The sequence below is a fragment of the Scyliorhinus canicula genome, chromosome 11 (genome assembly GCF_902713615.1).
Source record: "Scyliorhinus canicula chromosome 11, sScyCan1.1, whole genome shotgun sequence".
In the NCBI taxonomy this organism is placed as follows: domain Eukaryota; kingdom Metazoa; phylum Chordata; class Chondrichthyes; order Carcharhiniformes; family Scyliorhinidae; genus Scyliorhinus; species Scyliorhinus canicula.
The window spans coordinates 140,424,819-140,447,390 of NC_052156.1; the positions used below are offsets into that span (position 1 = coordinate 140,424,819).

The 22,572-nt window shown below is 44.9% G+C and overlaps 1 protein-coding gene across 20 annotated transcripts in view; it reads left to right on the plus strand.

Annotated features, from left to right (window-relative positions):
* The window catches only part of magi2a (membrane associated guanylate kinase, WW and PDZ domain containing 2a), an 886,652-nt gene that overhangs the window by 762,679 nt on the left and 101,401 nt on the right, over nucleotides 1-22,572 (plus strand). For all 20 annotated transcript variants that reach the window (XM_038811518.1, XM_038811520.1, XM_038811516.1 and 17 more), the window contains 3 exons: nucleotides 11,087-11,118; nucleotides 16,867-17,056; nucleotides 17,687-17,728. In XM_038811518.1, coding sequence (XP_038667446.1) covers nucleotides 11,087-11,118; nucleotides 16,867-17,056; nucleotides 17,687-17,728 — 264 coding nt within the window. The remainder of the gene's footprint in view (nucleotides 1-11,086; nucleotides 11,119-16,866; nucleotides 17,057-17,686; nucleotides 17,729-22,572) is intronic.

Sequence of the window (22,572 nt, forward strand, 5' to 3'; positions counted from 1 at the left end):
ACTGCCGTGTTCTCCCACTTATTACTCCGCTCCTTCTTGGCCCACCTAAGCATGCACTCTCGGTCAACGAACCGGTGGAACCGCACCAGCACCGCCCGTGGCGGCTCACTCGGCTTGGGCCTCCTGGCCAGTATTCTGTGAGCCCCCTCCAGCTCCAGGGGCCCCTGGAAGGACCCAGCTCCCATCAGCGTGTTCAGCAAGACGACCACATAGGCCCCCAGGTCTGACCCCTCCAGCCCCTCCGTGAGGCCCAGGATCCGCAAATTTTTCAGCCTCGACCGGTTTTCCATCTCCTCGAACCGCTCCTGCCACTTCTTATGGAGCACCTCATGCATCTCCACCTTTACCACGAGGGCCGCGGCCTCATCCTCTCTTTCGGAGGCTTGTTGTCGGAGCTCCCGGATTGCCACCCCCTGGGCTGTCTGCGTCGCCAGTAGCTTGTCCGTAGTAGCCTTCAGCGAGTCTAGCAGCTCCACTTTGAGCTCCCGAAAGCAGTGCTGGAGAGTCTCCTGCTGCTCCTGCGCCCACTGCCTCCATTCCTCAAGGCCTCCGCTGGCCGCCATCTTGTTTTTCTTCCCCGCTTTTTGCTAGGCGCTGCCACCACTATTTTGCTGGCCCCACTCCTGGTCCAGATCATAGACCACTGGGGATCTGCTGCTGACACCTTCCCACGTCTGGAACTGTCGATCAAGTACCGCTGGGGGCCCTAAAAAGAGCCCAAAAGTCTGTTCCTGGCGGGAGCTGCCGAACGTGCGGCTTAGCTCCGCATAGCCGCAACCGGAAGTGAGCCCTGGCACTTCTGACACCCCAAAGATCTCATCAAGAGGATTCGGTAACATCTCCACCACCACAATTTGTGATAATGTCTCAAATGCTGAGCCCCAGAACCCCAACAACCATGGACATGACCAGAACATGTGGACATGATTACCTCACACCTATCCTCTACCCTGCGAGAACCTACTTAACCCACTTATTCACGCTCGTATCAAATGGGCCCTATGCATCACCTTGAACTGTATTGAGTTCATCCCAGCACATGAAGAAGTAGCATTGATCCGGCCCATAATTTCACTCCACGCCCCATCCCAACTCCATACCCAACTTCTTCTCCCGCTTCTGCTTTCCCTGTGTCTACCAGCCATCCTTAGATATCCGCAATTCTCCCATCCCCAAACTCATCTGGCAAGAGCAACCTATCAAGCAAGTATGATCTGGCAGTCAAGAGAATGAGGACAACTCCTTCCGCACAATATCTCACAACTGTAGATATCTAAACTACCCCCTCGGCAATTTGTGCTTCTCCTGCAACTCCTCAAAGCTTGCAAACTTACCTTCTAAAAACAAGTCTTTCACCCATCCCACCCCCTCACACCCATGCCACCGCTTAAACATTGCCTCCAACTCTGCCGGGGCGAGCCAGTGATTCCCACAAATCGGCACCAACACCGACATGACCTCAAACCAAAATGCCTCCTCAGCTGGTTCCAGATCTTTAAGGAAGACGCCACCACCCAACTTGCCGTATACTTCCCAGGGGCAAATGGGAGCAGGGCCGCAGCTAAAGCCCTCAAGTTAGCCCCCTGACACGATGCCTCCTCTACCTGTACCCACTCCGCTGTTTCCCATCGCCACCACTGCTGAACCTTCTCTGAATTTGCCACCCAATAGTAGTACAAAAGATTAGGGGCGCCAGCCAGCCACCCCATTTCCTTTGTAAAAACGCCTGCTGAACCCATGGGTCTTACCAAGCCATACAAAACCTGAAATTATTCTATCCACCTTACAGAAGAACACCATTCAGCAGGAATATCAGGAGGGACTGAAACACGAACAAAAACCCAGCTAATGAAAGCAGAAGGGCATTCCACCTTTTTAAATCCTCTTTCACCCACTCCACCAGGCCCGCCAGATTCCATTGATAGAGGACCATCGCTGAGGACATCGACACGATGGTGCAGAAAATGGGCGGCCTCCAGTGCTGGGAGCGCCAGAGTACTCAGAAGCCTCCGGAGCGCACTCTATCTACTCTGCCATGCCATGGAGTCTCCCACGGCACTACAGGCACCATCAAGGAGAAAGAACTGCTGGAGACCAATCCGGTCCTGCCACCAACAGCGGTCTCCATTTCTTCCAATTCCCCTCCACCTGACACCAGCGCATCTCAAGGGAATGGGCATAACAGGGTAGCACAGTGACACAAGTGACACCGGGGAGACCCCCAACTCCAGGTTCTCCACAGGATGTTCGTCAAGGGCATCAAAGGACATGGGGCACGTAAAGCAGCAGGGTGCCTCCATCTCTGATGTGCAACATGGGGACACACAGATGTAGCACTAGACCACAGAAGATCGAGAAGAGTGGGCACTGGGTCGTTGGGGGTGGGGGTTCACTATCTACAGCTAATGGAAATCTGTCACAGTGAAATGTTCGCATCTCATACATGTGAAGGTTCTGCCACGTTAATTTTCACAATGGGCCTGCACGCACTCCTGTCCCCTGTTGCCTTCCGCTTCCCTGCCCCCCCCCCCCTCCCCCCCCCCCCCCCCCCCCCCCAACCCGGGCAGGGCGGTCCAAGATCAAAAGCCCCCGATGCAGACCCTGTTGAGAGGGTGGGTGTGAGCATGCTGTCAGCAGATAGACAGGAGTCTGACTTAAGCAAAAACTGAGGCTCATCAGGGCTGTCCTCGCAGCGAGTTATCAGCACTCTCTGCCTTGCATGGTGACCCGCTGACAGTGCCAACACAAGCCCATCACTTTGGAGTGATGTTATACAGATCCTTGGAAAGGGGAACAGGGTGGTTGGGCGGGCTGGTGGAGGGAAATGGGGGTAAGGGATAAAGAAATGAGGGCCTCGTACTAGGAGAATCTGGAGATGTTGAGGGCCTCCCTGGTCGTCCAGACATGTCAGACCCTTGTCACCATTATCCTCCGGCTCCTCAGGCTTGTCTTCCACCCCCTCCTTGACCGACTCATCCTCAGATGAAGCTGCATGCCCCTCTACATCCTCGTGCTCCTCCTCCAGCATGTTGCTCTGCAGCTGTGCCAGATTGTGGAGGACACAGAAGACCACCACAAAGTAGGAGACCCTCTGTGTGGTGTACCAGAGCAGTCAAGGCATCGGAACCGCATCTTGAGCAGCCCTCTGCACCAGTAACGACAGCATAGGTAGCAAGGTGGGCCTCATTATAAACACGCCTGTGTCTCATTCTCAAACCTCCACACTGGCATCATCAGCCATCACCCCAGCGGGTATCCCTTGACCCCACAAGCCAACCCATCATCCTGGGATGGTCCTCAAAGACATCAACTACCCCCCCCTCCCCGAGATCTCGTGGATAGGCTCCTCCTCCCCAAAACCCCTTGAACAGGGGCAGCCCCCGCCCCCCGAAAGCCATGAATAGACCCCCCTTTCCGTGACCCCCTGAATAGCGGGATCCCCCAAAGAGACCCCTCCGTTCATCCACACACTTATCTTTTGACAGTGAGAATCCTCACTCTTTAATGGTGGAGACCTACTCTTTAGTGTTTGATTGTTGGCAGCTGCCTCTATGGTGTTGTCGTTCCTAGAGTACAGGCACACTGTTCAGGTATCACAGATTGGTGGACATGCAATGCGCTAATCATCCTCTGAGACATGGCATGTGTGCCTTCAAGGGGGCACCTGGGATTTGAGGAATATGAAGTGCTCTCACAACTAACAAGGCTAATTCCTCATTTGAAATAGCCTTCAGCTAGTTCAGGACTGAAGCTGCCGCATGGCTCTGCCTGGAAGAATTTGGTAGGACAGACAGGCTGAAACACCTGTTATGGGTCTCCACAATATATAAAGGCGGCTTGAAAGCCTCACTGCTGCAAACCGTCACCCCCCCCCCCCCCCCGACGGCTCGGGGTGAACCCCGACCTGGAACATTTCAGCCCCGTGGTGGAGTCCAATCCCCCAGTTCCCCGAACACTTTGGCAACAACTCCAATGCCCTTGAGCTGCATTCCGGTAAATGGAAATGGCTACTCACCTCCTCACTTCCCCTCAGTAGCCATTTCCAGCTTCATGGTTTTGGAAAGGAATACTGAATGACCCTCGCGTGGTTCCCATCTGGCACGAATCTCGATTTTGCCCTCTCCCGCTATTCACCCAGAGCAACACAGTTGCTGATTCACACCCATGGGAGAAGATTGTTCAGCAGACAAATCTATTTTATGGATTCAGCAGCTACTACTCACAAGGGCTGTACAGGTGTAATTCCTACTGCACACTCCACACACACTAGCTGCTGGGCACATGTTCCTCCGCACTGGCAACTAGCTGATTGCAGATTCTCTTAAAGTGATCGAACAACATCCCCTTTTTTCCCCAAGATAACATTACATACATTAGGAGTAAAAGTACTTGCGCAGTAGGGTGGTTGCAAAAACTATTTACGCAAAATATAGATCTCTGTTTAAGAGTGTGTATAACTTGGTAATCTTCCTGGAAATGTGATGATATGAGTTGCAACTTAGGTTTATGACTTGTAGGTGCGTTGATATCTTGTGTGTTATCAGAGTGTTGACTGATTTCATGGTGGACTTCCATAATTTAACTTTCTGAGTTTATCTTTAGATGTGTTCTAGATGCATCTGGTGTCCTGGTTAAGACAATAAGACATAGGAACAGAATTAGGCCACTCGGCCCATCGAGTCTGCGCCGCCATTCAATCATGGCTGATATTTTCTCATCCCCATTCTCCTGCCTTCTCCCCATAACCCTGATCCCCTTATTAATCAAGAACCTATCTATCTCTGTCTTAAAGACACTTAGTAATTTGACCTCCGCAGACTTCTGCGATAAGAGTTCCACAGATTCACTACCCTCTGGCTGAGAAATTCCTCCTCATCTCAGTTTTAAAGGATCGTCCCTTTAGCCTGAGATTGTGTCCTCTGGTTGTAGTTTTTCGTAAAAGTGGAAATATCCTCTCCACATCCACCCCATCCAGGCCTCGCAGTATCCTGTAAGTTTCAATAAGATCCCTCCTGATCCTTCTAAACTCCAACGAGTACAGACCCAGAGTCCTCAACTGTTCCTCAAACGACAAGCTGTTCATTCCATTGATCATTTTTGTGAACCTCCTGTGGACCCTTTCCAAGGATGTTATGCTGTTGTGCAATTTCCTGTTTTTTCTGTTTCTCCTCAACATCATTCCATTCGGTGGTGTGACTTCAAAGGACCCACACTCACTGCACACTTTGGATTCTTCTGCAGGTGACCAGGTTCCATTGATAGATGTGTGACAAGATCCTTCTGTCCTATGAACAGTCTAGGCAGTTCTGCACCTGAATGTCAGTTGTGTACTGTCATCATTCTCCCTTGTTTTTTTGAGAAGTTTCGAAAAACGAGACAGGTGATGGCCTCGCAAAATTGTCGTAACCTTCTTTTGAAAATGATTTTCACTGGTGATGGTAAGGCCATGACTAAAGGGCTCTCAAGTGTGACATGCAATGTGGAGATCTTCTTCTGTCCCCTCGCACTTCATGATTACTGCCTTAATTGACCGAACCATTCACTCGGCAAGACCATTGGACCTGGGATACTAAAGCAAGGGTCACATGGTTTATGCCCCATTTAGCACATATGTGCCTAAAAGATCTGCCAGTATATTGTGGTTTGTTGTCAAAAATGATTTATTTAGTTGTACCAAACAAATTGAATTTACACTCAATGTGTCCACCATGAACGCACTTGAGGTATCCTTTAATGGTCTGATGGCTGGAAACTTGGAAAAATAATCAGTGACTTGGAGAAAGTCATCGCCATGGATGGTGAATAAATCTGCTGTGATTTTAAACCAAGGATACAATGGAACTTCGTGAGGATGTAAAGGTTCTTTGTGTTGTTATAGATGGTGTCCATAACATGCTTCACATATCCTCACTGTCTTCTCAAACTCAACAACCATAAATTATGAGACTCCTAGCATCAGATTAAGGCAGGGGTGGGCAAACTTTTCCGTGCAAGGGCCACATTCAGAAATTCACAATTTTAAAGGGCCGCATGGTATATTAAGTAAAATAATTAATATTTAAAATAGCCAAAAGAAAAGGTTTTTAAAGGAAAAAAAAGCAATTAATTTTTATTAATTAATATTTTAAAGTAGAAACTTCACATGAAACACATGTTGTGCCAAGCAATGATCACCCTACTCAAGTCAACGTATCCACCCTATACCAGTAACCCAACAGCCCCCCCCCCCCCCCCCCCCCCCCATTAACCTTAAAATATATATTTTTTTAATGAATTGATCTTGGTGGGCCGCATAAAGACCTTTGGCGGGCCGCATGCGGCCCGCGGGCCGTAGTTTGCCCACCCCTGGATTAAGGGATACCCTAAAGATGCACTGGGGAATTCTTCTAGGACCTTGACAGGTAAGGGTTTGCACAGCAATTGCCAAGAAGTGCTAACTTCCTCTGGGTAATTGCCCTGCCCTGGGAACTATCCAAAAATATGATTTAAATCGTTAACTTCGCATAGTTCCGCCAGAGTTACACCAATAGTTACTTGGAAAAAATTAGAAGAATTCAAACCTCGTCTAACTTAGGTGTAACTATTGTAATCACTCAATCTCTCCACAGGACTCTCGCATCCCACACCCTGACTAACTCCCTCCCCAGGTGAATCCCCCCACATCCCTGACTACAACCCCTCCACATGGTTTTCCTCACACCCCCACACCTGACCTTCGGACCCAACCCGACCTCTCTCCCGACCTGTGGAACCAGCATGACCTGATTTGCAAATCCAATCTTCAACCACCCCTGATCTCTGGACTTAACTTCCAACTTCCCCACCTCCGAACTCACCAGCCACCCAAATCTGATCCACTTACCTTATACACTTACCTTCTCCCTAGCCCTGTCAATTTCGCTAAGCTACTTTATTGCAGCAAGTACAATAAAAAGGGGCACGACCTCTTTGAATCAACCAGAGCTCAACTGCACTGGGGCCTGCAAGAAGTCCTTAACTTGTTAAGGTGCCACATCAAAGGTTAATGTGGAAAATGAAAGCTCATGGTATCGGTGGGGTAGTAACATAATGGCATGGATAGAAGATTAGCATGCTAACAGGAAACAGAAAGTTGGGATAAACGGTCTTTTTCTGGTTGGCAGATTGTGACAAGTGATGTGCCACAGGGATCAGTGTTGGGCCTCAACTTTTTACAACTTATACAAATGAAAGTATGATTGCTAAATTTGCTGATAACACAAGGATAGGTAGGAAAGTAAATTGTGAAGAGGACGTAAGGAGGCAACAAAGGGACCTAGCTAGGTTAAGTTAGTGGTCAAAACTCTGTTAAATAGCGTATTATGTGGGCAAATATGAAATTGTCCATTTTGGCAGGAAAAATAAAAAGAATCTTTGCAAAGCTCTAAGGTGCAAAGATATCTGGTTGTCCTAGTGCATGAATCACAAAAGACTAGTATACAGGACCAGCAAATATTTAGAAAAGCTAATAGAATGTTATCATTTATTGTGAGGGGAATTGATAACAAAAATAGGGAGGATATGCTTCAGTTGGAGAGGACATTGATGAGACCACATCCTGGAGTATTGTGTACAGTATCGGTCTCCTTATTGAAGGAAAGATGTAAATGCATTCGAAGCAGTTCAGAGAAGGTTTACTCGACTAATACCAGGAATAGGAGGGTTGTCTTATGAGGAATGGTTGGGAAGGTTAGGTCGAACTTGATCAAAACCTTTAAGGTTCTGAGGGGTAATGACAGGGTGGATGTGGAGAGGATCTTTCCTCTTGTTGGTGAATCTAGAACTAGGGGTTACTTTTTGAAAATAAAAGAGTCGCTCATTTAAGACAGAAGTGAGGAAAGACATTTTCTCTCAGAGGGTCATGAGTCTCTGGAACTCTCTTCCTGAAAAAGTAGTGGAAGCAGAATCTATGAATATTTTTAAGACAGAGGTAGGTAGATTCTTGATTAAGAAGGGGAAGAAAGCGGCTATCGGTGGGGGTATGCAGGGAGCAGTCCCACACAAGGTGGGCCCTGTGGTGATTGTAGATGCAGTACAACTGAGCAAGCACTAGAGGGAGCACGGGAGAGCTATAAATACAGAGGAACAGGAAGTGAGGGCACACTTCACAGACGGGGTAACTGCAGCAAAACACAGGCAGGCAGCCTGTAGCTGTAAGTTAAGCTCTGAAGACAGAACGAACTAACAGTAAAGCATCTACTCCAACTTTGAGACTACGAGCTTTATTAAGACACAAGGAACAACACAGGCCCCACCAGGGAACTTTATTTTTAGCCCAGTTTTTGGAGGGCGTTTGGGTTTTAAATTATCTAATTCAATGGGATAAGGTTCCCACACATGAGGAATGCTCAGAAAGTCCAGATCAAGGAAGCCAGCAAGTAAAGAGTCGTCAATGGATTCGGAAGCCCTTGAGGCTCTTCTGCTGAGAAAATGGCGGAGGCCACTGCCGCGACTTTGGCCACTCCTCTGATGGCCGAGATGCTTAACAGACATCTTGGCAGCGGAATTTCTGAAACAGCAGTGGGCTATCTCCGAGGACATCCAAATAGAAGTATCCCTGGTACCCAATTGTTCAGTGTTGGCAAAGACTGATGAAACAGTCACATGACATGGCTTACAAGGTGTGGAGGCGGCACTCTCGAACTAGAGCCATCAGATTGTCTCCTCAGAGGCTGATATAGCAATATTGGCCATTGATAATAAGGCACTGCAGGCCAAATTGGATGAACCAGAGCAGTGTTTTTCAAACTGCATTTCTGGCGACCCACTTTTATAAAAGGCCGACTCTCATGACCCGCGCCACATTCAAAATAGATTCTCCATGGTTACTTTTTTAAATGTTGCATTCTTTGTTCGCACTTCTGTATTATTAAATGTAAAAATTTAAATAGAAATGTATTTTCTAATTTTTTTCTAATTATTTGGAGATCTAAATTCCGTCTCAAGAGTCTCCTGCTCAGGAACAGAAGCATCCTCAGCAGCTTGTGCTGCTGGAGTTGGTGCAGGGATAGCAGGGGGGGATCCTGAGCAGCTGCACCCCCTTGGAATGCCCCGAGTGGTGGTCCCGGGGTGTCAAGCTGACACTCATCTACCCCGTGGGTGCCAGAGGGCCCCTGCATGACTTGGAGTGAGGTCAAAGCACCTTGTCCCCATGTGACCTACATCTTGATGGTACCCACTATGTGGCCTATATCCTAATTCAGAGTATATGATACACACTGTAAATTTCAGAATTTGGTGAAGTGATGGGGCTGAGATCCGTACTACGTTGTTGGGAGAGGCCAAGCTCTGTGTCGCTGCAGTAGCTACCCCTGTCCTCGCCGGCAAAGTCTGCTGCAGCGTACTCAAACTCATTGAGGCTAAGGATCACCTCTATCCCTCCCAGTCTGGTGTCGCTCACATTTGTTGTGTGAGTTTGGCTAATATGGAGGCAAAAGAAAGACATGTGATCAGAGAGGATGGAGCAGAGGTTGGATGAAATGCATGTTCTGTGTGTGTGGCGAGCCTTAACCAGTAGCGACAAAGAATGGAATATGAGCAGCAAGACATGGGATGGCGGTGTTGTGAAAGTCTTGTTGAGATAGTAAGTACTGATATGTGTTCCCCGCAACTGAGATTCGTGTAGAGAGTAGGTATGTGAATCTGTGAGCCTGGACTCCTTGAATAATGGCCTCAAGGGCTTTGGCAATGAAAGCAGCTGCTGCTTCTTGATGCTGCATGCCTTGCTTCTGGCTTCCGGACAATTAGAGGGTCTCCTGCAGACAAGTGGACTGGAAGGGAGTGATCTGAGTGTGCTGGACTGGTGTTTAAATATGGTGCTGGGGCCTTCAAACCCTCCAGCTGACTGTGGGCGGACAAATCAGCTGTGAGTCTGCCAGGTGATTCAGAGGAGAACGCGCCTGTGCATTATTCCAAGCACAGAATCTGGCATGAGACCCCGCCATTCTGCCCAGCGGGAAAAGCACCGTCACCACACTTTGCCTCATAAATGGAGAACTCTGCCCCTTGTCTGTGGCTCATTCTGAGGTCTTCAAATTCACATCATTGTCATCATGTTATGTTTCTATGTTTGCTTTATGTAAACTTATCAATCTCCCATACCCCCGGTATATTAGACGTAGGTTCAGTTTATTTGAATGTACAATACAAGATGGCCCATCAGACAGATCTACTTTATAGATTCATTAACTACTACTCACGAAGACCGGAGCAGCTGCAATTCCTACAACGCACAACACACATTTTTAAAAATAAATTTAGAGTAACCAATTCAGTTTTTCCAATTAAGGGGCAATTTAGCGTGGCAGTCCACCTACCCTACACATCTTTGGGTTGTGGGGGCGAAACCCACACAAACACGGGGAGAATGTGCAAACTCCACATGGACAGTGACCCAGAGACAGGATCGAACCAGGGACCTTGGCGCCATGAGGCAGCAATGCTAACCACCGCTACCGTGCTGCCCCGCACAACACACACATGCTGCTGGTTAGATGTTGCTCTACATCCTGGCTACCTGCTCATTTGCATATTTCCTTAAAGTAATATCACAACACCAATGTGTGAACTGGGCCATTTTCCAAGGAAATATATGAGACATATGGGAGATTGTGCTTCAGAATTAATTAAGTAAATGAGGATGCTGGGGGCACAATTCACAACAGTAATACGTTAATGACTGAGACAGAATTCAAAATAACTGGAGTTATTTTCACCTTCACTACCTGGGCAGCACCCTGGCTTAGTGAATCATCAATTTGCTTCTTCAGTTGTTCAGCTGGTTAAATGATCACAGGTGATTCTGCCACAACATGACTGATGGTATAACTCAATTATGTATCATTTCCTGGGACTATTACATTGCAAAATGATTATAATGGAGCAAAACTCAAAAGAAAATCTAGACTGAGCAAGTACATTCTTATTACAGCTATTTGTAACACGCAGCTCTGTCAAGTAGCAAACTTGTTGCTGTCAGCTGAGACCTTTAACATTAAAATCTAAACAAAGCTGCATTCATCGTATTAAGCCATTTCAATGTCAGATTTTGTTCTTTGATCTTTTACAGGTTTTTTCTCACCGTGGAAGAGTTCAAAACAAGTAAGTGATGCCTTTGGTTCCAGCAAACGTATTTTTATTCTCTTTTTTCACATTTCCTCCTGAATTTACACCCACCAACAATAAACAATAATCAGCAACAAACATGTCAATCCCCATAACAATAACAACGATCCCATCCTCCCACCAACCCTCAAACATTGGCCTGCATATTTACAAAAACAAATGTCAAAAAGGAATCGGGATTACCCATAGTCACCCTTAATACACCCAGCCCCCCTCCCCCCCCAACCCTCCCACCCACCCCCCCCCCAACTAATGTTCGATGTTATCCAGTTCTTGAAAGTGCATAATGAATAATGCCCATGACGTGTAGAACCACGCTGATGCTGCTTTTTAATCAAATTTGTTTTTATTGACAAATAAAAGAGGAAGTTGCTAACATTCTTCAGATTGCACATTTTCCACAAACAGTATAGCGTGTTCTTTTGAATGTCCAGTAATTCTATTACCTTGTTCCCATTCGTGCAGCAAATCCTAAAAATGCTAACTGTAGATCCTGTATATCTATTTGCTAATTTTCCACAGACAGCCATATGTGCATTAAAAAATTGCTTTTACTGGTGCATTTTATTTGTAGACTGACAGGGGACCTAGTACTCAAGTTTCACTGAGTAGAAGGAACATATGTAGCATTAACTTCAAATGCAATTCATTTAGAAAAAAAATGTTTGAAGCATTTTCTGAAGATTTGACACCATTGTAAGTACTCCCATTAAAATATTTACCAATTTTCTAATGATAAGTGATCTAATTGAATGGCGGAGCAGGCTCAAATGGCCTGTTTCCTATTTACCTCTTGTAAAGCGATAGTTGATCATTTCAAATATATTTTAGACTCAATTGGAGAGTGTTTGTTGGTGTCAAAAATTTGCCCAAGGTGCCCAGGTGGCAGTGCCAGCTGGCAAGAACACTGCCAGGGTACCAGGCTGTCACTGCCAAGGTGCCACGCTAGATTATAATTACAATTTCCAGCATGTTTACCATGACATTTCATTGTATTGGAAGATAAAGAGAAAATATTTTGGATTCTTTATTTGTGAGTAGATATATTTGCATTTCCTGTTCACAGTAAATAGTGCAATGAATTGAGGATACATGCATGGAGATCCATTGATTATCCATAACTTTTATATAAGGGACTATATTCTTCACAAATCAATCAAGTGTTTGGCATGTAGCCTTGTAGCAAAGAAAATAAATCACTTGTTTATATCAAAATTCAAAAGGACACTTCTTCCAGTTGTTTACTGAGCTCACTGCTTGAGGTTTCCCTTTCACTTGACATGTGTGACATGATCGGCAGAATTTAACTACATCTTTATGTAGTCCAGGCCAATAAAAATGTTGTTGTATTTTAGCTTGAATTTTCCTTACTCTCAAATGACCTTCTACTGATAACTAATGTGCTATTTGCAACACCTCCTTTCGATACACTACCAGCAATAGCACTTGATTAACTTCTGCCCAATTTTCATCCGCCTGCATATGTAAAGGTATCCATTTTCTCACTAAAGCATCATTTTTAAGATAATAACATTCTGGTATACACTCAAATTTCTCTCCGTGTATGCTTTCTGATGCATCCATTTTATTTCTATATCTTTCTGTTGTAACTCCGCCAATTTTCCTGAACTAAAAATATCCGCCTCATCCTCCATCTGTTCTTGTCTTTTCTAACCATCTGATCAAAAATCGTTTCTGATAATTGAACTTCAACTTCAACTTTATCTTCACTCTTTGATTTCTCCTCTCGTCTTATGTGTGACTTTGCGACCTTGTTATTACACAATCCAGAAAAATCCCAAGATATTCGTCCTTCAACACTTCAGTTTTTGATTTTCTACTGGCTTATCAACCACAGTAGGCATCACTCCCACCTGCGACTCAACTATGTCATTTCCCAAAATAAACTGTATTCCTGGACAAGATAGTTTCTCTATTATTCCTACTACCACTTCACCAGTCTTCACTGGACTTTATAACCTTACCTTATATAATGGAACACTATTGTCCTCACCCTGAATTCCACATATTACCACCTTTTCTGGCAATATTCCTCCCAAACTACATAACTCCTCATTTCTTACCATCAAAGATTGACTAGCTCCTGTATCTCTTGAAATGAGGACTTCTTTACCTCCTCCTCCTGGTACACATGAGTAAACTTTACCCACACAAGTAAATTCTTTAAAGGGATCTGGCACCTTCTTACCAATCACCTCTTCATCAGGCTGTACAATCTTTTGCACCTCTTTGCTTCAATTGGCATTTCCTTTACCACTTGAACAAACCCCACGGGGTGATTCTGTTTTACCACATTAGCCTTCCCAGTGCTTTTCTTCAACCCCCAACACTGTGACTTTACATGGCCTAGTTTATTACAGTAAAAACATCTGAAACTTTTCATTTCTCTTCCACCCTCCTGGATTTTTAAAAAATCTGAGGTATACTCTCCTTATTATCTCCCATCAGATCCCCTTTACCTTTACCACTTGAGTATTTCTCATGTCCCCAGTTTCTATCCCTCACAGGCTGAATCTGATGTCAGAAACCAAGCTTTGATTTATGAACTAATTCATAATCATCTGCCATTTCTGCTGCTAATCTTGCAATTTTAACCCTCTGCTCTTCCACAAGAGTTCTCAATACAGCAGGAATTGAAATTTTAAACTCCTCCAAAATTATCATTTCTCTAAGAGCTTCGTATATTTGGTCTATTTTCAAAGTCCTTTACTCCCTGTCAAAATTACTCTGTTTGATCCTTTCAAACTTCATGTATGTTTGACCAGGTGCTTTCCTTAAATTTCTAAACCTTTGTCTGTTGGCTTCAGGCACTAGTTCATATGCACCTAAGATGGATTTTTTCACCTCCTCATATGTCCCAGATACCTCCTCTGATAGTGATGCAAACACTTCACTAGCTCTACCTACCAACTTTGTTTGAATCAGTAATACACACATATCCAGTGGCCATTTCATTTGTTTAGCTACTTTCTCAAATGAAATGAAAAAGGCTTCTACCTCCTTCTCATCAAACTTTGGCAATGCTTGGGCATATTTAAATAGATCCCCACCAAACCTTCAACTATGATGCCCTTTCTCACTAGCCTCATCACTCTCCTCAAACTGTACCTTTCTCTTTATATCCGCCAATTTTAACTGACTCACATTTCATGGCCATTTTCTGAAGTTCAGAGTCTCTCTCTTTATCTTTGTTTTCTCTCTCCTTTTCTTTTTCCTCTCTCTTTTTCTTTTTCCCTGGTCTGTACCTCCCTTTCTCTCTCTTTTTGTTCTGCTCGGGCTATTTTTTCTCCCTCATTTCGTATTCAAGCTGCTTTATTTTTTTTCATGTTCAAGCTGCTTCATTTGTAATTGAATTCTTGCCATTTCCAATGATTCTGACTGTGTCTCAGGCAATTTTAAATGCTCAGCTACCGCCGCAATTATCTCTTCTTTTCATATTTTTATCAGGCAATGTTAACTGCAATGTTATTGCCAAATCTAAAAGCCTTTTTTAGTCTCTGTTTGTAAGTTACTGTGTGTGACCCTCTTAACCCCCAAAAACTTCTGACCCTACACACTCCTTACTTAAACTGGAATACATCACCTGAAAAGCAAACACAAATATGCTCAACCCTCACTGTCTTTAAATTCACTAAGCCAACCCAATCACGAAAGATAGACTTTTATTCCATGAGGCCCCAATTTGTTATCGGCAACGGTTTAGAAAACTCCAAAGTCAAGACCTGGTATACACTCTTGTTTCCTTTTGAAAGCAGCAGGTTTGAATTCCTTCCAGAAAGCAATTATTTATTTTCAAATTATCAAGTAATCTGGAAACAGCTTTTAAACTGAAGGTAGAGAGACACTCCAAGATACTTGTCTGTCTGAATACAGCAGCCAAATGTGAAAACAAAAGCAAAAAACTCAGAGCCACCAAAACAAGCCCAAACCAAAATGCAAGTGAAACTCAGAGCCACAGCCCAGCTCCACCCACACAATGACATCGCTGAAGACATGTGATAAGGCAAAATATTCTTAAAGGGACATTCCCTTGACACGTGGCTATGTCCTTCAAAGATCAGACATGTCACCACAGAGAGAGAGCAAAGAAAAATAACTCAGGTTTTGTGTCACCCTAGGTCTGAACTGCTCTATTATATCATCATTGGCAAAAACCCAGAAAGTAGCTTGCCCCAACACTTGGGAAGCGGAAATATAATAACAAAATTTGCAAATGACACCACATTGGTGGTACAGTACAGTCAATGCTGAAGAAAACTTTCAAGATACAAGATGATGATGCAGAATGGGCATGTAAATGGAAATTGAACTTCAGTATAGATAAGTGTGAAGTGTTGCATTTTTTACAAGAATAATGAGGCCATCAACTCTTTGGAAATTAAGAATCTAAATGGGATTGAGGTGCAAAGGAATCTACTGGTGCAATTTCATAAATCATGAAAAAGGGCAGCAGCAGTTAATAAAGCCATTAAAAAAGTAAAGCATTCGGATTCATTTCTCGAAGAATAGAATTGAAAAGCAGAGAAATTATGTTAAACTTCTTGATACCTTGATTTAGAGTGCACTTATAGCACTGGGCCCAGTTCTGGCCTTCATAGTACAGCCATCATGCAATAACCCCCATGTGGCCCACGGGGAAACCGTAATTGGTCTCCCCATGGGGCTCATGGCAGATGGGCTTCCCTGCTTATGGGCGGAGGCCCACCCAGTTGGGACTCGTAAGATAAGAGCATAAAAGCTGGCCCAAGCAGGAACCAGCATGTTGCATTACCCAACGTGACTGTTAAGTGTAAATAGTTCAGTGCTGTGTGAAGACTTATGTTACCTTATATAAATTCTGTGTTCTTCCTTATTTTTATCAATTTAGAGTACACAATAATTTTTTTCCCAATTAAGGGGCAATTTAGCGTGGCCAATCCACCTATCCTGCACGTCTTTATGGGTTGTGGGGGTGAGACCCACTCAGAGATTGGAAGAATGTGCAAACTCCACACAGACAGTGACCCGGGGCCAGGATCGAACCTGGGTCCTCAATGTTGTGAGGCAGCAGGGCTAATCACTGCACCATCGCGCTACCCCAATTCTGTATTCTTCCTATCACTGACTTCCTGGTCATTAAACATCAGGAAAGACTGAGATAAACTTGAGCCTTTTTTCATTAGAAAAGAGAAAATTTAAATGGAGCCTGATAGAGAGCTTTAAAATAAAGATGAGGTTTCATTGGGTAAATGTGGAGAAGATGTTTCCACTTGTGGGGGTGTCCAAAATTGGGGGCCATATCTACAAAGCAGTCACCGATAAATCCAATAAGGAATTCAAACAAAACATTTTTGCTCAGAGTTGTAAGAATGTGAAACTCGTTACCACATGGAGTGCTGGAGGAAAACAGCATTGATGTATTTATGGTAATGCAAGGTAAGTACAATGGAGAAATGAGTATCAGGATATATTGAATGGTAAGATTAAAATAAGGTGGGAGGAGCTTCATGTGGACCATAAACACTGCCACACCTGTTGAGCTGTATGTCCTGTTTCTGTGTTGTAAAGTTCTCAATAAATTATTTGACTTGAATGAGGTATTGGGGATACCTGGTATCATTGAACCATGAACCAGCAAAAATTCATATCCAGTTTGGAAGAAAATAGACAGGAATAGTTTAAACTTAAGCTGCAATTTTTTAAACATCTTTTTATTCGTTTCAGACTTTAGATAGATGGGAAAGTCAGGGCAGCCCTCAGGCAAACTTCTCAGCACAACACCTACCACAGAGTCTCCCCTTCCCATCTAATGTCCACAGGCCTTCTTTCCCTGACTCTTCTGATGGATTTGATCAAAGGAAACCTGATCCATATGAAGTGTATGAGAAGTCAAGAGCTATCTATGAGAGTAGGCGTAAGTAAAATCCATGCTTTTTTTTCATCAACTGAAAAAAATAGTCATTAATGACTGGCTCCCAGTTGTTTGACCACCTCCTGATAACATTTTCTGTTGTCATATCTTCTTTAAATGGCGTAGACAATCAATAACTTTGTAAGAATTCAATTGATCTACAGTCTGACGTGCAATAACATTATTTATGCATTGCAGTAATTTGGTTAATTTTATTTGCTGAAAAATTCAATTTTTCAAATGTTTTGATTTAAATATCTACGTGTATACTAATCTATTTCTTGAATAACTACCAACAAATGCATTGTGCCCTTTGAAAACAATCATGTAAAAGTAAGGTATTCCATTTTAATATATAATATTACGTTTATCACAAATGACAGAAATGTCAGAATCTTTATAGCAAGCATCTGTATAGAGGCAGTGAACCATTTTCGTAATATCTGAGTAGAGTGTAAAATAATTTTGTGACAATTAGTGCAATTAAACATTTAGTTGCTCTTCCCCTACAATTTCTATATAGTCCTCTGATGGTTAAAACTAATGCAGAGGGATGCTTGAGTAACTATTGGCAACATGAAATGTCTCTGCATGAATGCATAGTTTTGCTTAATTCCACATTTTCCTGTACAGAGCAAATGCCACCAAGGACTGCATATCGAGCTGATTCTTCTGGCAAGTACTTCAGCATTCATCATTCTGTGACTTAAATGTAGCTCCCATTTGTCTGGATATTGTGATTGTCTGAATCCATTGTCTGGTTGCAGCCAACTATTTCTGCATGATCATTTATTTTCTCTTCTTGTCCTTTATTCTAACAGATCTATAGCATTGTAAATAACAACAACTACAACTAATCATTTTACTCATTGGCACAAATTTCATATCTATTTGATGAAAAGCTTCAATTTTTAACAATGACTTAATGAGGCATGAGTAAAATTGCACTCTATGCACAATTTATTCGTCACAAATCTGATGTTTGATGGAGACCATGTTTAAACAGTAGTGAAATATGTGGGCATTATGCCAGATCTCAAATGGTTATTTAGTAAAAAAGCCAAAAGCATTCCTTCACGCTAACAGTTTGACACACCAGAGACAATTGCATACTTAATTTACTGGCTATACTACACAACATTTTTGGGGGTATCTGAATTTATTGGATTATCATGAACCTATAAAATTTGGCGGTGAGGTAAATGAAGATGTCAACCTTCAATGTTACTGGAATTTAGCAGATTGACTCCAATGCTGTCAATGCACTATGAATGGATGCTGAATTGAGTATTAGATTCAAAGAGTAATGAAAATTGGCATAATATGTTTCAAAATCCAACCAAATAGATAACTTGTCTTGGAAAACTGATGCATTGATCAACTCATTGCAACATCCCAGATTCCAGTCTATGGATCATGAAGTGTATTCACTGTTGTAAGATAGTGTGATAGCGTGCCTCTTTAAGGGGGTGAATACCAGGAGTGTCATGTGACCCAATCGGCCACTGGCACATGCGAACCCTGGGGGTGGAGTGCGGTTTTCCCAGGCAGTTAGGAGTTTGGAGTCTTGGAACATGGTAGCCTTTTGTCTTATTTGAGAGGACAGACGGGACCTCAGTTTTTATTTACAAAATATTTTATTGAAGCATTTGTAATTTTCACAATTTAACATATTGACATTTCTAAAACAACCGCGTGGGTTGACGCACAAAATACCCCCTAAAATAACAACAAACAATAAATCACGTACCCCACTGCTCTCGCCCTATCCCCAATTACCCGTATACTAAATTCCCTGTCCTTATTTAGCATTACCACGCCTCCTATTTTCCTCCCCCCCCCCCCTTTTTCCTTTCCCCCCTTACTGCTGACGTTCAATTTTTGTTCAAGAAATCGATAAACGGCTGCTAACTCCGGGCAAATCCCTGTATTTATCCTCTTAGAGCAAACTTGATTTTCTCCAGTCTGAGAAACCCTACCATATCGCTGACCCACACTCCTGATTTCGGGAGCTCCGAGTACCTCCATCTCAGCAAGATTTGTCTCCAGGCCACCAGGGAAGTGAAGGCCAGGATATCAGCCTCCCTCCCCCACTTTGGCCCCGGATCTTTCAACACCCCAAATATTGCTAATTCTGGACTCGGAGTTACCCTGTCTGCCAGGACTTTCGACATAACCGTCTGCAAATCCCTGCCAGAATTCCCTCAGTTTCGGACATACCCAAAACATATGAACTTGGTTGGCCACCCACACCGCCCACATCTGACCTCCACCTCCTCGAAGAACCTACTCATCCGAGCTACCGTCATGTGGGCCCTGTGGACTACCTTGAACTGAGTCAAGCTAAGTCTAGCACAGGACGAGGATGCATTTACCCTTTTCAAGGCTTTTTCCCACAGTTCAGTTTCCAGCTCCCCTCCTAGCTCCTCTTCCCACTTTCTCTTCATCTCTCTGATAGGGGCCCCTCCCCACTCTAATAATTTCCTGTATATGTCCAAAACCTTCTGTGGTGAATGTAATATATATGATATGATAATTCACACTGTCTTTGTAAGCGCAGTAGTGTTATCCAACCACTAGGGGGAGTAGCTCTGGGAGTACTCAGGAACTTGTACTGGGCTCCACCCTTGGCTCCACCCATGATTCCTCCCCCTAGTGCTGCTGTATAAATACCCTTGTCCTGAGTCAGCCTGAGTTCACTAAGAGTTCATCAACGGGTAACAGGCTGGCTCTGAAGTAAGTCGATTAAAGCCTAGATTCATATCAGAAACACGTGTCTGGTGAATTGATGGTTCCATCACCTTCCCACCTCCAACCCCTGTTTTTGACAGCACTTTATCCTGTAGTCCCCTAAGGGGGAGGCGCGGAAAGCTTGGGACCTGTCTCCGTACAATGTCCCGCACTTGAAGATACTGAAACCCGTTCCCACCCGGCAAATCAAACTCCTCCACAAATGTCTCCAAGGTCAGAAAGCCCTCCTGGATGAATAGATCCCCAAGTCTCTCAATCCCTGCCCACTGCCATACCTTAAAGCCCCCATCCAGCCCCCCACGGGACAAACCGGTGATTGTCACAGATCGGTGAGCACACTGACGCCCTCTCCAGTCTCATATGCTGCCTCCATTGCCCCCACACCCTCAGGACTGCCACCACCACAGGACTTGTGGAGTACCGAGCCAGCGAGAGTGGCAGGGGCGCCGTCAGTAAAGCCTCCAGACTTGTACCTTTGCAGGATGCTGCCTCCATCTGCTCCCAGACCGACCCCTCCCCTACTACCCACTTCCTGACCACAGATATGTTGGCAGCCCAGTAATAGTTAATAAAGCTCGGGAGAACCAATCCCCCTTCCCTGCGGGCACGTTCCAGGAGTGTCCACTTTACGCTCAGGGTTTTACCCGCCCATATAAACCTCGATATCGCCACATTCATACTTCTGAAAAAAGCCTTTGGGACAAAATTCGAGAGACACTGAAAAAAGAAAAGCAGTCTCGGAAGGACGGTCATCTTCACTGTCTGAACCCTCCCCGCCAGCGTCAGTGGGAGCATGTCCCATCTACAAAAATCCCTTCTCATTTGATCCAATGCTTTGTCCAAATTTAACTTGTGAAGCTGGCCCAATCCTTGGCCACTTGAATCCCCAGATACCTAAAACTCTTGCCAACCACTTTAAAAGGTAGCTCCTTCAGTCTCCTTTCCTGCCACCGTGCCTGGATCACGAACATCTCGCTTTTTCCCATTTTCCCATATTTAAATTATAGCTGAAAATCGCCCAAATTCACATAATACCTCCATGATTTTGGTCACCCCCCCCCCCAAGACCGGGTCCGTAATATAAAGCAGTAAATTGCCCGCATAGAGAGAGACCCTGTGTTCCACACCCCTTCTTCTCACCATGCCCCTCCAGGTATTCGCTGCTCTCAGAGCCATTGCTAAGAGTTCTATGGTCATGGCAAACAGTAATGGAGAGAGCGGGCATCCCTGCCTTGTCCCTCGACAAAGACTAAAGTATTCTGACCGAACTCGGTTAGTTCTTACATTTGCCACTGGGGCCTGGTACAATAGCCAGACCCACTCCACAAATCCTTGCCCAAACACAAACCTGCCTAAAATATCCCATAGGCACTTCCACTCCACTCGGTCGAAAGCCTTCTCCGCATCCATGGCAACTACCACCTCAGCCTCGCGCCCTTCCGCTGGCAACACAATTACATTAAGAAGCCGTCTAATGTTGGATGTCAGGTTCCTGTCCTTTACAAATCCCGTCTGATCCTCCCCAATTATGTCTGGGACACAAACCTCTATTCGAGTGGCCAGGATCTTTGCCAGTAATTTGGCATCTACATTCAAGAGGGAAATCGGCCTGTCCGATCCATAGCTCTCCGGATTCTTGTCACGCTTCAGGATGAGAGAAATTGATGCCTGTGATAACGTTGGGGGGAGTACTCCTAGCTCCTTGGACTCGTTGAAAGCCTTAACCAGTTGTGGCCCCAGTAACCCATAGAACTTCTTATAAAATTCCACTGGGAATTCATCAGATCCCGGGGCTTTACCCAATTGTATCACCCCCAGTCCATCTATCACCTCCCCAAGCCCAATCGGGCCTCCCAGGGCCTCCACCAGCTCCTCATTTACCTTTGGGAACTCTAGCCTCCCCAGGAATTGATTCATTCCCTCCTCCCCAACGGGGGGGGGTTCCGACCCGTATAGCTGGCTATAAAACTCCCGGAACACTTCATTCACCGTCCCCGGGTCCGTCACCGTCTTCCCCCTCAAATCCTTTATTTTCTCTATTTCTCTCGCCGCCTCTTGTTTCCTCAGCTGATGCGCCAGCATCCTGCTAGCTTTCTCACCATGCTCATATATTGCCCCTTTTACCCTCCTCAGCTGATCCTCCCCATTTCCTGTGGAAAGGAGCACAAACTCCATTTGAAGTCTCTGACGCTCCTTCTGGAGCTCCTCATTTGGAGATTCTGAATATCTCCTGTCCACCTATAAGATTTCTCCTACTAACCTGTCCAGCTTCGACCACTCAGTTTTATCCCTGTGGGCTCGAATCGAAATACATTCCCCTCTAATGACCGCTTTCAGTGCCTCCAGACCACCCGAGCTGCAGTCTCTCCCATGTCATTGATCTTTATGTACCCCCGAATGGTCTCTCTTACTCGCTCACAGATCTCCTCATCCGCTAACAGCCCTGTATCTAGTCTCCACTGTGGGCATTGGGACATTCCCATGTCTGCCCGTAGGTCTATTCAGTGTGGTGCATGATCTGAGACCACAATTGCTGAGTACTCATTGTCCTCAACCCCTGTTAACAGTGTTTCATCTAGCACAAAGAAATCTATCCTGGAGTACGCCTTATGTACATGGGAGTAGAATGAATATTCCCTGCTCCTTGGTCTCTCAGATCTCCACAGATCCACCCCTCCCTTGCGCTCCATGAACCCCCGCAGTTCCTTTGCCATTGCTGATAGCTTCCGAGACCTAGCACTCGACCGGACCAACCTCGGGTCCAGGAC